The sequence below is a fragment of the Lates calcarifer genome, linkage group LG12 (assembly GCF_001640805.2).
Source record: "Lates calcarifer isolate ASB-BC8 linkage group LG12, TLL_Latcal_v3, whole genome shotgun sequence".
Classification (NCBI taxonomy): Eukaryota; Metazoa; Chordata; class Actinopteri; family Centropomidae; genus Lates; species Lates calcarifer.
In genome coordinates this window covers 18,200,706-18,213,268 of record NC_066844.1, presented here as the reverse complement: position 1 = coordinate 18,213,268, position 12,563 = coordinate 18,200,706, and the positions used below count along the sequence as shown (strand labels likewise).

The 12,563-nt window shown below is 40.0% G+C and overlaps 1 protein-coding gene across 4 annotated transcripts in view; it reads left to right on the top strand.

Annotated features, from left to right (window-relative positions):
* LOC108884027 (MICOS complex subunit mic25a) overlaps positions 1–12,563 on the top strand; it is a 49,840-nt gene that overhangs the window by 17,026 nt on the left and 20,251 nt on the right. For all 4 annotated transcript variants that reach the window (XR_007814272.1, XM_018677634.2, XM_051074391.1 and 1 more), the window contains 2 exons: positions 1,710–1,793; positions 9,015–9,085. Coding sequence is in view for 3 of the 4 variants with exons in the window: in XM_018677634.2 (XP_018533150.1) it covers positions 1,710–1,793; positions 9,015–9,085 (155 nt within the window). In the remaining variant the exon portion in view is untranslated. The remainder of the gene's footprint in view (positions 1–1,709; positions 1,794–9,014; positions 9,086–12,563) is intronic.

The following is a 12,563-nucleotide window of genomic DNA, read 5'->3' as shown; positions in this document are numbered from 1 at the left end:
TAACACTAAGATTCTTTGTTTCAGCCTAATCCAGCTCACTGCCATTCACTTCATTTTTAGTAAGTTAAAATCTCCCAATGTTGAAATTATATTAATGATTTTAAAAAATGATTTCACATTGTGTTTTCATATTTAAGTAAATGACTGTGGCAGTCCATGCAAAAAATGTCTGATCATTGCTTTCAGAAAATCTTGGCACTGTAATATTATGATTGGATGATCTTAAATGAGATAGATTAGTAATGCACAGTGAGTGAGAATATAGAGCTGAAGGCATGATAAAGGATCACTGCACTGTAGTGTGCTTGCCATTCAGCTACACAGATGCCTTGATAGTACTTGCTATTGCCTTAGATTTTGCATGTTTTGATTATCCCTCTCTGTTATTTTATTTTTCTCCGTAGGTCCTCATTATTTTTTATTATGTTATTACATTTAATATTTATTACAAAGGACTCCCTTTTCATTCCATTTTATGAAAGTGCGTAATGATACTGACACACTGTGAAGCCTCGTATTGTTAAACCAAAGTGGCTCCATGTTGTATCTTATGGTGAGTCATTCTTCAAAGCGAATCTTAGTGCATGTGCTTTTCTGACTTCAAGCTGAACTGGCGACTTGTTTTCACAGTGTATCTTTTTGCCTCCTATCTTCCTGTGCTTGCATGATGCTACGCCATGGCCCAAACTATGGGTCTTCCTGCAGCCAATCTGCCATCTTGCTGCCTGTCAAGGCTTGGCTCAGCGGGCATATTAAAGTGTTTCACCTCATCATAATGCCAGCATCGCCATATCAACCCCTGCTGCCGCTGTGCCAATCACATGCCACCTCAGTAGTTTTGTAAGTCCTGTTACATTAGATGGACCGCCTATTAGATAATCATTTATCAGTTCTTTTGTGTTTCATTTGAGGTGTAGATTTGATGTCCTTGTCATATATATTACCATAAAGTTCCATCAGCCAGCACATATTTTTGATATCATGATATACCCATTAAGTAGTTTGTGGATGAGGAAACACATAATAAGTTACTGGAATAATCATGCACTACAAACATATAGTAAACCTACAATTTGATGCTATAGCCACACACTTGAAGAGGTATCATCATTTTTACCATGTTCTCCCAAATTATTTGTACTGTTAATCTGTTGTTAGAGATTTACAGTGTTTTGCATACTGCTGCAGTAATGATGTATCTCATGTCCTTGATATCCTAGGTGAGATGTGTGTTCAGAGTTTTGTCTCTTAGGTGATATTTTTCAGTGTATCAAAAACCACTATTATAGTCATGTTCTCTGCGTCTGTTGGGTAGTGAAATTTCTTCTACCCCTGAGCATTTACCTCTAGCCTGTATGTGCAGAGAGCACGTAAGCACAAAAGGAAGTGAATATGTTGTTTCAGCCCATTACCTTTAGCATCAGTTTACCCACTTAGTAACTGTGTCAACTTAAACATTGTCAAATGAAAAATCTTAATTAGTATACAGATTGATTTTCTTCTCCTTATTTCCCTAGATATTCAAAATTGAGTATTTATACAGGCCTACACAGGTCAGATTAGTGTAGTAAATTGTCAGGTGTCAATATAAAGAACCTCTACAACTCATTACCTCTTCGTATTCTGCCTTTTTATAGAGAACGCTATCCTTTTTTTATTTTTCTGCTTTTTTTTACTCCTCTTCTTCTCTTCTTCCCCCTCTACCTCAGGCCAAACAACTGGAGAGCAAAGAGAAGGAACTGACCAGCATATCCAGCTTCTATAAAGAACAAATAGAGATACTGGAGAAAAAGGTAAGTACTGTTTTTCTGTCTCATAAACATATATTTCATAAATGGAAATAGCCGAAACTCATCTGATAGGCTTCTTATGTAAACATGCTTCCTCAAATGTGTCCATTAGTTGCACTGCATTAATTTCATTCCAAGATGTTCTATTTAAAAAAAAAAAAAAAAGTTTTGAAAAGTGAGACTGTGCGGTATGAAATCATGGAAGAGCTGACATTAGTTTATGTAAATCAGTGAGACTGTGCATCTTCTTTTCATCAACTTTTTCTTTTTTTGTGGGGGTTTAGAGAGCGAGATACTAGCACTTTTGCAATTTTGACATGTATAACAGGAGACCTCACTAATGAGATAAAAACATCCTGTAGGCTTTCACCGAAAAGACGTCTTCACACATCAGGAATAGCAAAACAAGACTTAAAGTGGCATATTACTCACTCTCCTTGGAGAGTAAAATCTTGTTGAGACACAAGACACTCTTCCCTATCTTGGAAATGTCAAGCCCACATACCAGTGTCAAAATGTAAATGCAAATGAATTGAAAGTTTCAGCAGACAGATGAGAGTCACGACTTGCTGTTGATGGACCAGCACTCAGGAGAGGTCTCACAGCGCTGTCTCCCTCAGGGAGCTTCAGTTGCCTAATCAAATGTACAGTGCTTTTCTCATCGCTATGTCCTTTTGCCAGCACCCCAGTTATCTTTTCACAAAAATAGAAAAAAGAATAAAAGCGATTTGTTGGGTGCTTTTAAGAAATTATGACCTGTCTTCCCTCCACCTGAGCACTAATGCACAATTGATATTTTGCACCCTTTAAAAGCCACAAATACAGTGGTTTGACAAATGCTGCTTGCTTTTTACAGAGTAAACTTATATTTGTTAAAAGACCTTGAGAGAGGCAAGGTTGGTAGTGATGTATGATTTTAGGGCTGGAGAGCAAAATTACAGAGTGCAAGTTAAGGAAATAAAGGGATGAAATAATTAGGAAAACAAAAGCTGCTTTTCACACATGTACTACAAACCTGAACTTTTCTAGGTTTTACCCAAAGGAGCTGTATGTGTGAATGCAAATGTTTGAGTCAGTTGGACTGGACATTTAACTGACTTTACCTTGCCAGCTCCCTAGTGTTAAGTCTGTGTAATGTCTGATTGATATGATGTGTGATGGGGTCATTGTCTGGAGAATTCACAGCGAGTGAGTAGCCACGTTGATGATGTTTCTATCCTCTGTCCTGGTCTCCTGCATGTTCTACTCAGATACTTCCCCTCACTTAAAGTATTTATTGTAGGTAAGAACATGTTTCACAGGGACAATTTCTGGTTGTGTGTTGCATGTGTAAAAGCGCAACTACAGACAATGTCCAGGTCTGAATCTCTGAACATGTTCAGAGTTCATATGTGAAAACAGCTAAAGATGACAAGCAGACTGAAAATATGAGCAAATAATGTAAAATGTAGAGAAACCATGACATGATGCAAATATTTGGATTTTTCTTTTTAATGATATATTGACATTAACTGAAAACAGTGTACACATAAAACCAATGATGGGTGAAAAGGTACAGGTAGACGCACATATGCTTTCCCACCCTCCGACCCCCCACTCCCTCTCTTCACACACACCCACAACTCTCCCTCCAGTATTCAGTAGACACTCTTAGAGACTTGGCTCCGAGAACCCCCACCCCTCTCCCCATCTCTCCCTCCCTCCGGCAGGGCCCATCAGGCAGACCAGGGACCTTATCTAGTCCCTTGCACTCGCCTCCTTTAGGCCTCTGAGAAAACCTTTTACATAGCCAAGTTAAATGGAAGGGCCCCTTGCACACCGTGCAGCAAGCAGCACACGCTGCAATGCTTGACGGAAGAGACTGATTGGCAGAAGAGTGGAGGATGCTCTATCTTTCCCCTGCTTGCCGCCGCAGTCCCTTTTTCTATCGCTTTTTTTCACCCCTCACTTGCTCGCAGCTGACCTGCATGCGGATGAGGGAGTGAGAAAGAAGGGGACTGAGAGCGAGAGATAAAGAGGCTATATGGACTGAGCATTAAACAGACAGTCCATCCTGAGCCGGCGTCCATCTCCCTTCTCTTCGTTCATTTTTCCATCTAGCGGTCCATTCATCCAGGCCTTCTTTTATGCCCCCCTCTCCTTTTCCCTGCTTATCTATCTTTCTCTCACTCTCTCATACCTGTGGCAAATTCCAGTTGAGCTGAAATAAATGGCCACTTAAAATTTGAATTGTGACTGACACAGTTCAAATACATAAACACAAAACACAAATTGAAACAGAAATATGTCTCACTTATCACATGAATACTGATCCAAATTTGTGAAGAAAGTCTTATGTTGCTCTATGGCTTCTCTCACCATCAGTATTGTATCACATCGTACACCTGTCGAGCGCTTTATTAGGGACACCATACTAATACTGGGTAGGGCCTCTTTTGCTTTCAGAACAGCCTCAGTTCTTCGTTGCATGTTCTGCATTCTGAGATACTTGTCTGCTCACCACATTTGTCAAGAGTGGTTATCTGAGCTACCATAGCCTTTCTGTCAGCTCAAATCAGTCTGACCATTCTCCTCTGACCTCTCTCACCAACAAGGCGTTTCTATCTACAGAACTCCTGTCACTGGATGTTTTTTGTTTTTCACACCATTCTGAGTAAACTCTAGAGACTGTGGTGAGTGAAAATCCCAAGAGATCAGCAGTTTCAGAAATATTCATTGCAGCCTGTCTGGCACCAACAATCATGCCACAGACAAAGTCACATTTTTACCACATTCTGGTGTTTGATATGAACATCAACTGAAGCTCCAGACCTGTATCTTCATGATTTTATGCATTGCATTGCTGCCACATGATTGGCTGATTGGATAATTGCTTGAACAAGCACATGTACAATGCAGATGTCTAAGTGTGAATACCAGTCTTTGCTTTTACTCTACAAATGATATCAGAGGCCATACAACCATGTTGATTTTTGTGCATGAGAAACACACAAGCAGACACTCATGCAATTCTGTTTTGGTGTGTTGATGAGATTTAAACAAGAGCAGCCAGATTAGAAGGAGAATCCACTGGTAATTGGTTTGTGATCTTCCCCTGAATCAACATTTTACTCGACTTAGTAGCAGCCCCTTCTAATTGGCTAATAACTGTGTGTGTGACCGTGTGCGTATGTGTGTGTGGTTGATAACCTGTACGAAAACACACACAAACACTCTCTGGTGTCCAGTTTGCTGAAGGGATGAATGATGATAATAGACTGTTGTGTTTGTCTAAAGGCTGTAGATGCTGTCTGAGTCCACTACTGACACAAATCAGAAAGCAGTCTGTATGTGTGCGTGAGTGTATGTGTCTGGTCATTGTGACAGGTTTGTGTGCATGCTGTCACTTCAGAAGTAATTGTGATAGAGTGGCCAATCCACTGCACAACTTAACATCTCCCCTCTTCCACACAATAAAAAACATCCCAGGAGTGAAACAACCCCCCAAACATACCAGTACATCCTCCACGGCTCCTCTCTCTCGCTTATTTGTGGAAGCCTCCCTAATCTCTGTGCAGTGTACAGGTGGAGTATATCTGTCTTCGAGTGGCAACATACCCTGTGACTCTGTAAACAAGTCTGAGTTTAAAATTCACCACTCTTAATCCCCTCTTCTCTCCTTTGTTGACTGCTGCCTCTGAAAAAAAAAAAATTAATCCGCCTTCGTCCAAGTGTGGAGCGTGAAGCAACCCCTCCCTCAAAATCCTAACATCAGCCCATCTCCTGGAGGGTGTTCAGACGAGTGTGCATGCAAGGATCATTTGAGCACAAGGACTCAAATACAAACACAGATTTAGTCACACACCTGCATGTATGCAAGCTTACACACACAGACATGCAGCACACATGCACCCACACTAATCCCCTCCATGAGCCTTTCCAACACCCCCAAAACCTTGCTTTCCCCCATTGAGAGTTATCATCCCCCTTTTCTGTCTCTCAACATTGGGCTTTTGTCCCCACGGGTGCAAATGACTGGGAAGAGCTCAGAGTGTGTGTGCCAGTGATAGTGCTGCCACTTCTCTGGTGTCACGGGAGCTGAGCTGGGGCTGTTGCTCAGGGTCTGTTCTGTCAATAGACACAAAAATCATGTTGATACACACAAAAAACAACACACAGCCCTGCAGTCCCCCAACACTGACGGGATAAGCTGTACCTGCCAGTCCAAACACTACCTCCACTATCCTCATTGTCCCCATATTCCCTTGTGTTATTAGCAAGACCAGCTACATGATATTTGTTTCAGTAACATCTGGTGCAGCATCCCTCCTGTGACCATCAAACTACAGAGAGTGTTTGACTGTTAGTTTGCATTTGTGTGTTTTCTGTGAGAAAGACAGAATTGGAAATATGAATTGGTTCCTGTTTAAATTGTGAGATTACCAAGAATCTCTCCAGAGCATGTGATTTACAAGTTTGTTTTTTAATCTTGGATTCTTATCAAACTTGGAAATATCAGAAAAAAATTGTATTTGCAAAGCGTTGTTTTCAAGCAATAGTGGAAGTTGCATCAGTTTGGTATTTGTTGCCAATGCATACCATTAAATTACACAAAAAAGATTTTTTAATAGTTATCATGGATAAGTGTTGCAGCCTTACACCATGTACTAGAGCATCTGTTACCAAGGGTAATATCTAATATTAATTTCTCTCACACAGGTAGCTTTAGCACACATTTTATGCTTAGATTGTAACTGAAAATGGATGATTTGCATTTGACCAGTTTCTCGTGTACTACAGTCCCTCCTCTAACTAATTCTCTCTTGGCCTTGGTAGAAGCAGAAAGGGGTGGGAAGAAAGAGCTGGCTTTCAACCATGCCAACATTATGTGGCATGGTGGAGACCAGTGTGTTCATTTGTTTACCCTGTTCCAAGTGGGAGGTACTCTACCTCATCAATTACTGCCTCACCCCTCCAAACCATCAAGATAAAGCCTTAGTAGGATACACCAATTGTCAGAAAGAAGTTCACTTTACCTTTAAACCACCTCCTTGCTGCTTCCCTCGCTGGTACCATACTCTCTATGTCCTGCATAATCTAAGGCGCCCATGGGTTTAAACCCTGTGGAGCCTTTTTTTTTATCTTGGCTCGAACACTGGATGTCCCACAAGGCAACCACAGACTTTCAAGTTTCAGCTCAGCTTTCCTCTGTTGAGTGTACCCACTGAGCCCCTGACCTGAGGCTAAAGGCTAAGTTGCTAACACGTGGCTAACTTCTTACCACATATTCCCAGGGAACCAGGCAAAGTATTAGCTAACTCCAACAAGAAGTGAGACTTACTGTCTCTTTAACATCCCTGAATCCAGGGCTTCGTTTGTTGCACTTATTGCATTGATTGGTGATGTTCAACACTGAGTAGATTAATGAAACATCTGAGCTGGAGTTCTAAGCTCTGGAACTGTTTTTTTATTCCAAAGGTTCATGATACTGGGATGCAGTATACTTGACCTACAGTCTTTGGAGCTGCAGATGCCAGACAACCCCCTGTCCCCTCCTCCCCGTCAAGATGTGGTATTTAAGCCTAGTCCACACATGGATGGGGAGATTTAGCAGCAACAGGAGTCTAATCCTGAGTCCTGTCCTAGATAATCCAATGTAACACTGCCAGGAAATATAAGTGGCAAGGATAAAGCCTTACACCTGGGGATGTTTGGCATTTCCACAATGTGAATTACTGTGACAGTCCAACACAAACTCAAATAATAAAAGTTAAACAGTAGATAGACATATTATTAATCTCTTCTAATGCACACTGTCTATAGCTCCATTTCCAAATCACTGAATTGCTTCCCACATTTCCAGTTTGTTTTAGCCATTTAAATAGAGGTGCTAATTGTCTGTTTCCCCAGTTGGAAAAGCAACTGAGCTGATCAGAACTTTGTAGGCAGAATTAAGAACGGGGATGTCATCTTCGTGTACCAAAGCCAGAAAAGAAATGGCAAAGTGTGGATGAGATCAATAAGTGTATACAGAAATAACAACTCGTAGATTAGCATATTTCTCTAATCAACTGCAGCAGTTTTTGTGATGAAAGAAATACTATAACTTCTATCCTACTGTACTTTCTTTACAGAACAGGAAAGGAAAGGATAGAGGAGCAGATAATTACATTGTAGTGAATGCTAGCAGATAGGATTAAGGAGAAAGATGCCTATGACATTATTTGAGTCTTCTCCAGCACCAGATGTTTAGATCAGGAAAAGCATGTCTGCGGATCAACGTGAAATAATGAGATATGAAAGTGGCTAGGGGGCACTGGAGGAGTGGAGGGCTAGGGATTGTGGAGGAGGTTTGTGTTTGATCCCATCCCTTTCCCTGCTCAGTCACTTCAGTTATCTTCCTCTCCTATCACCCCATCTTTTGGGAATACAGGGAATAATTAAGTAAAAGTGTGTGTGCTGCGGTTATTGGTTTAAAATGGTGATTACTGCGCAGAGAGTGTGAATGAGAGGGCAATGATAGAGGTTTGCTGTGTATTTGGGGCATTCTAGACGAACTGTATTGCAAATGTTTTGTTATGCAAAGCCTGTAAAGTGATTATTCATCTCACAAAGTAGGTGATTTTAAACACATTCTCAGTGCTGTGGTTCAAAATGTTCAAATTTCTTAAACTGCTTATACTCCTGACCTCCTCCTAGTCATTGCATCACCTTGTGAGCAGCTCAGACCATGATGCTATGTAGTTAACACTGTGACCACTGATTACACCAGTGCTGTATATATCTGACCTCGCCCTCCAGGTGTGCGCTCCATCTGAACAGTAATTGCTGTTTAAATGCCACTGTGTATTGCATGAAATAAGACATTAGGAGTACCAACAGTCCATCAGCATTCAGATTTGTAAGCAGCGCTGTAAAATTCAAAGGTCGCTAATTTAACGAGGGTGACATTTCAGGTGGTGACTTATACATTTTGATCATTTTTTCTGCCTTATCAGAGCTTGAATTGATGCTAAAAATTGTTGTAATTGTTAAGTAAGTTGTTAAGCTCTAATTTGTGGGACTTGATTCAAGGACTCTGAAAATCATATGATTTGAAAATTGATTAATGTTAAAACCTGGAAACAAGTTCATACGTCTGAGCAGCCTACTTTATATTCAAAATATGAAGTGAAGTGGAACATCTACAGAGCTGTAAAATCCTCCTGAATTGATTCTCACTTTTCTATGTTTCTTTGCCTGCAGAACTTTGAGAACTACAACAAGATGGCTGAACAGTACAACGAGGCAGCTACCAAAGCCGAGGCTCACATCCGGTAAATACTGTGAATGAATTTCACAGCACCATTTTCTGTGGAAAGAACCATTCAGCATAGTCATTACATTGTTGCTCCCTTACTGCCTCAGTACTATTATGTTTTTATTTATAACCCCCATCATAGGCAAAATACGTTTTCTGCATACACTTGTAATATTATACTTTCAGTTGATGCAAAGCCCCAGCACTTTGGGTAACAGAGAGAAACCAGCTCTGACTCGCAGAACGTCCACACAATAGTTGTTAGAAAGCAGATGTGGGCAGAGAGCAGAGTGTGAAGGCTCACTGCAGTGTTAGCATTCTGTTAATATGAGCGCCATACACTCTGGCATCTGCCTGATAGTCAAAATATTGTTTTTCTCACATAGTGGTGAGGCTGGGCGATAATTTACTGTTATCACTTCTCGTGTCCCATATAATATTTATTGTGACAAAATTCTCAAATTAACGTGTCAAAGTTTACTATTTTCCTCCTCCTTCTGTCACACTATAAGAGTTTAAAGGATTTTTGTCCTCTGACACAAGTATTTCAGTCAGTGTGAAAAATATAGTTTTAAGCTTTTATTAATGAAATTGGTAGATTAAGTCAATAGGTCCAACTCATTCCCTATTTAGTTTGGCAAAGAAAGAAAGAAAAAAAAAAGAAAATTAAGAAATAAATAAGAATATTATCACCCTTGTTTTTATAATGATAATTTTATGCAGCACTTAAAAACAGTACATCATATAGCAAGACCACATAAAACAACACCGAAACATATAAAAACACAGCAATACATGAACCACATTAATTAAAATGGCAAAACCCATAAACAGAGTAAAAACTAGAATCAGATGAAATCAGAAAAGGCAGTGGAATTTTCAGCCTAGATTTATAAGAAGCTACTGACTCAGCCTACCATATTTCATCTACTTTGTTCTCCCCATTGCTTGGAGAGACAACTTGAAATGTGTAAAGCCGATTAGCATTCTCTGCTGTGAATGGGTGCTAGATTTCATGTATGGATTTATATAAAAATGGTTACATTCATGTGGCACATTGGGGCTCTTTCCATTTTGTCCAATGTGTATTATGATTTTGACATTAACATTCTTGCCCTCCTTTTTTCAATATAAGGATACAACTCTGTATTGCCAATTGTCTTTGACCTGGCCTTTTAAATGGCCCCATTCTGCTGGTGGATAAACAGAAACAGCAGGATTTCGCCAGAGGCAGAGGTGCTCCTCTGAGTATTTCAGAGTTCAGACCTCACCTGCTGTCAAAAAGCATGTCAGTTTCATTCAACACTAAATCACCACCAAGCTGGCACTGCCAGAGTGTGTGGGCCTTGCCAATTTACGCCCCTCTATAACACCTATTCTTACCCCTTTTTGGAAGGAGAGAAAGACAGAGAGCTTCGTGAATCCAATTTAGTCAGAAAGCCATTCATTTCCCGTTTTCCCGTGTGTGTGGCAATGATTATTGCAAAACTGATGAAAGATTGCTAATTAATTCAGTTTTTTTTTCTTTTTATAACCGTTATTCTCACATGCTCACGCCTCACCTTTTGACTTTCATTAACACATAAAGCCTTTGCTTGTCTACCCTCTTTCTTAAGCCTTACTGTAAACCATTACAACCTGTGCTAAAATTAAACATCTCCAAGACAAAACCTGTAAGAATCACAATGTAGGAACCACCTGTTTTCCGTCTGCTGCGAGCAGTGTTAAATTTCATTTTTAATTTAAGTCACATGAGATCCACCTGGAACACAACAAACACAACTGAAAAATGAGGAATGTCCCTGCAGAAAAGTAACAACTTAATACTGGTTTGATTAGTAAATTTTAAATTAATATTTTGATAACAATATCATTTGTTTGCAGCATGTGATGTAAACACAGATATTACACATTTAATTGACTGGTCTGAGACCTTCCCATTGGATAATTAAGGAAGAGTGAATTATTGCTTCAGGACATTAAAGGGTTTGTAGTCTCTATGCAGAGGTGTGATTGAATTCCCAACAAACTCTCTACATTCTCACTAAAACTAATTAGGGTGCTATACCAATGTAAAGGCAACATTTGTCAGAGGACTATCATTGCATGGCATCCTCTTCTATAGTGAAGGCAATGTAAAACATAGAAGTACTGTAAATGTGTAAATGCCTTATATATATATATATATATATATATATATATAGATATAGAGAGAGAGAGAGAGTCAGTGGTATGCATTCCAACAGCAAGAGGGAAGTAGATAACATGGTTTTCTTGCCAGCGTTGCACTAATGGGCAGTGACCTCATCCACGACACTGCCATCCTCATGCACCTGGTCCATTGAATTCGACAGCATTCAATTCAAGTCCAAAATTTTGTCCAAATGATTACATTAGCAAGGATTTGCTGTTGTCCACAGCTGCATGGAAGAGGTTAGAAGATCAATTCAGCACGAGTTTGCTGAAGGAAAAAGCATTTTGTCCTGCCATAATGTGTTGCTCATTATTTTTAACACACACACACACACACACACACACACACACACACACACACACACAAACTTCCACTCCCTTTTCACTTTCTATCTCTTCCACACACACAGGCACACTTTGTATTCAGGCAGCCATGTGCTCGTCATGTTCTGTCAGCATTTGGGCAGTGTTTCATTGTGCCATGGTCACGCTGTCATTTCACACTACACTGACCACCCAGTAATTATTCTATTTACCCACTGCTGAGGGGAGGGAGGAGCCGTGGGGGGGCTGCAGCACAGTCCAACATTATGTAGCTACAGTATGTCTTTTTCTTCTGACTTTGTATCTGTCTCTGTCTCCAGTTGTGACTCTTTTATTGTCTCATTTTCCTAATTCTAAAAGGTTTTTTTTCTCTCTCAATTGCTTGTTATTTCTCTGTCAATGGTTGTAACTTTGTCTGCCTTTATTTATTGCCCTCAGCCTCTTTCTCTTTCAACCTCTGTCTTCTGTCTTCTTGTTCTTAGTGATTTTAAGAAAGAAAAGGAAATGGAGTGAGCTTAAAATCAGGTGAAAAAAAATAATTATTTTTTTCTTTTATGTAAAACTATTTGGTACTTATATCATTTGGATTCTTTTCTTTTCTTCCTCCAGATAGTTTTATTTGCTGTATTGTTGCACCTGCAGGCCAACACAGTGGCTGCTAAAGCCACAAACATATACATAGAATAGGCTTAAATAATAATACCAAAATGATGGGTACCTAATAAGCAGTGAGAGAGTCGGGACCTAGAGAGCCCCTTCAGTATTCTTGTAACTATGAAAAGATCATAGTGAAAAAAGACAAATGTTAAGAGGTACCTCCTCAAGAGATGAGTTTTCAGCAATGATGCTAGATGTTGAATGATGGCTTTTCTGCATGGAGTTGGTTAGGGTTAAGGTCAATTGCTTCACCACTGAGTGGCACTGACCAAGGCAAGATTGGACAAGAAGAGCCAGCAGCAGTTTGAAGGAGAGCGCTG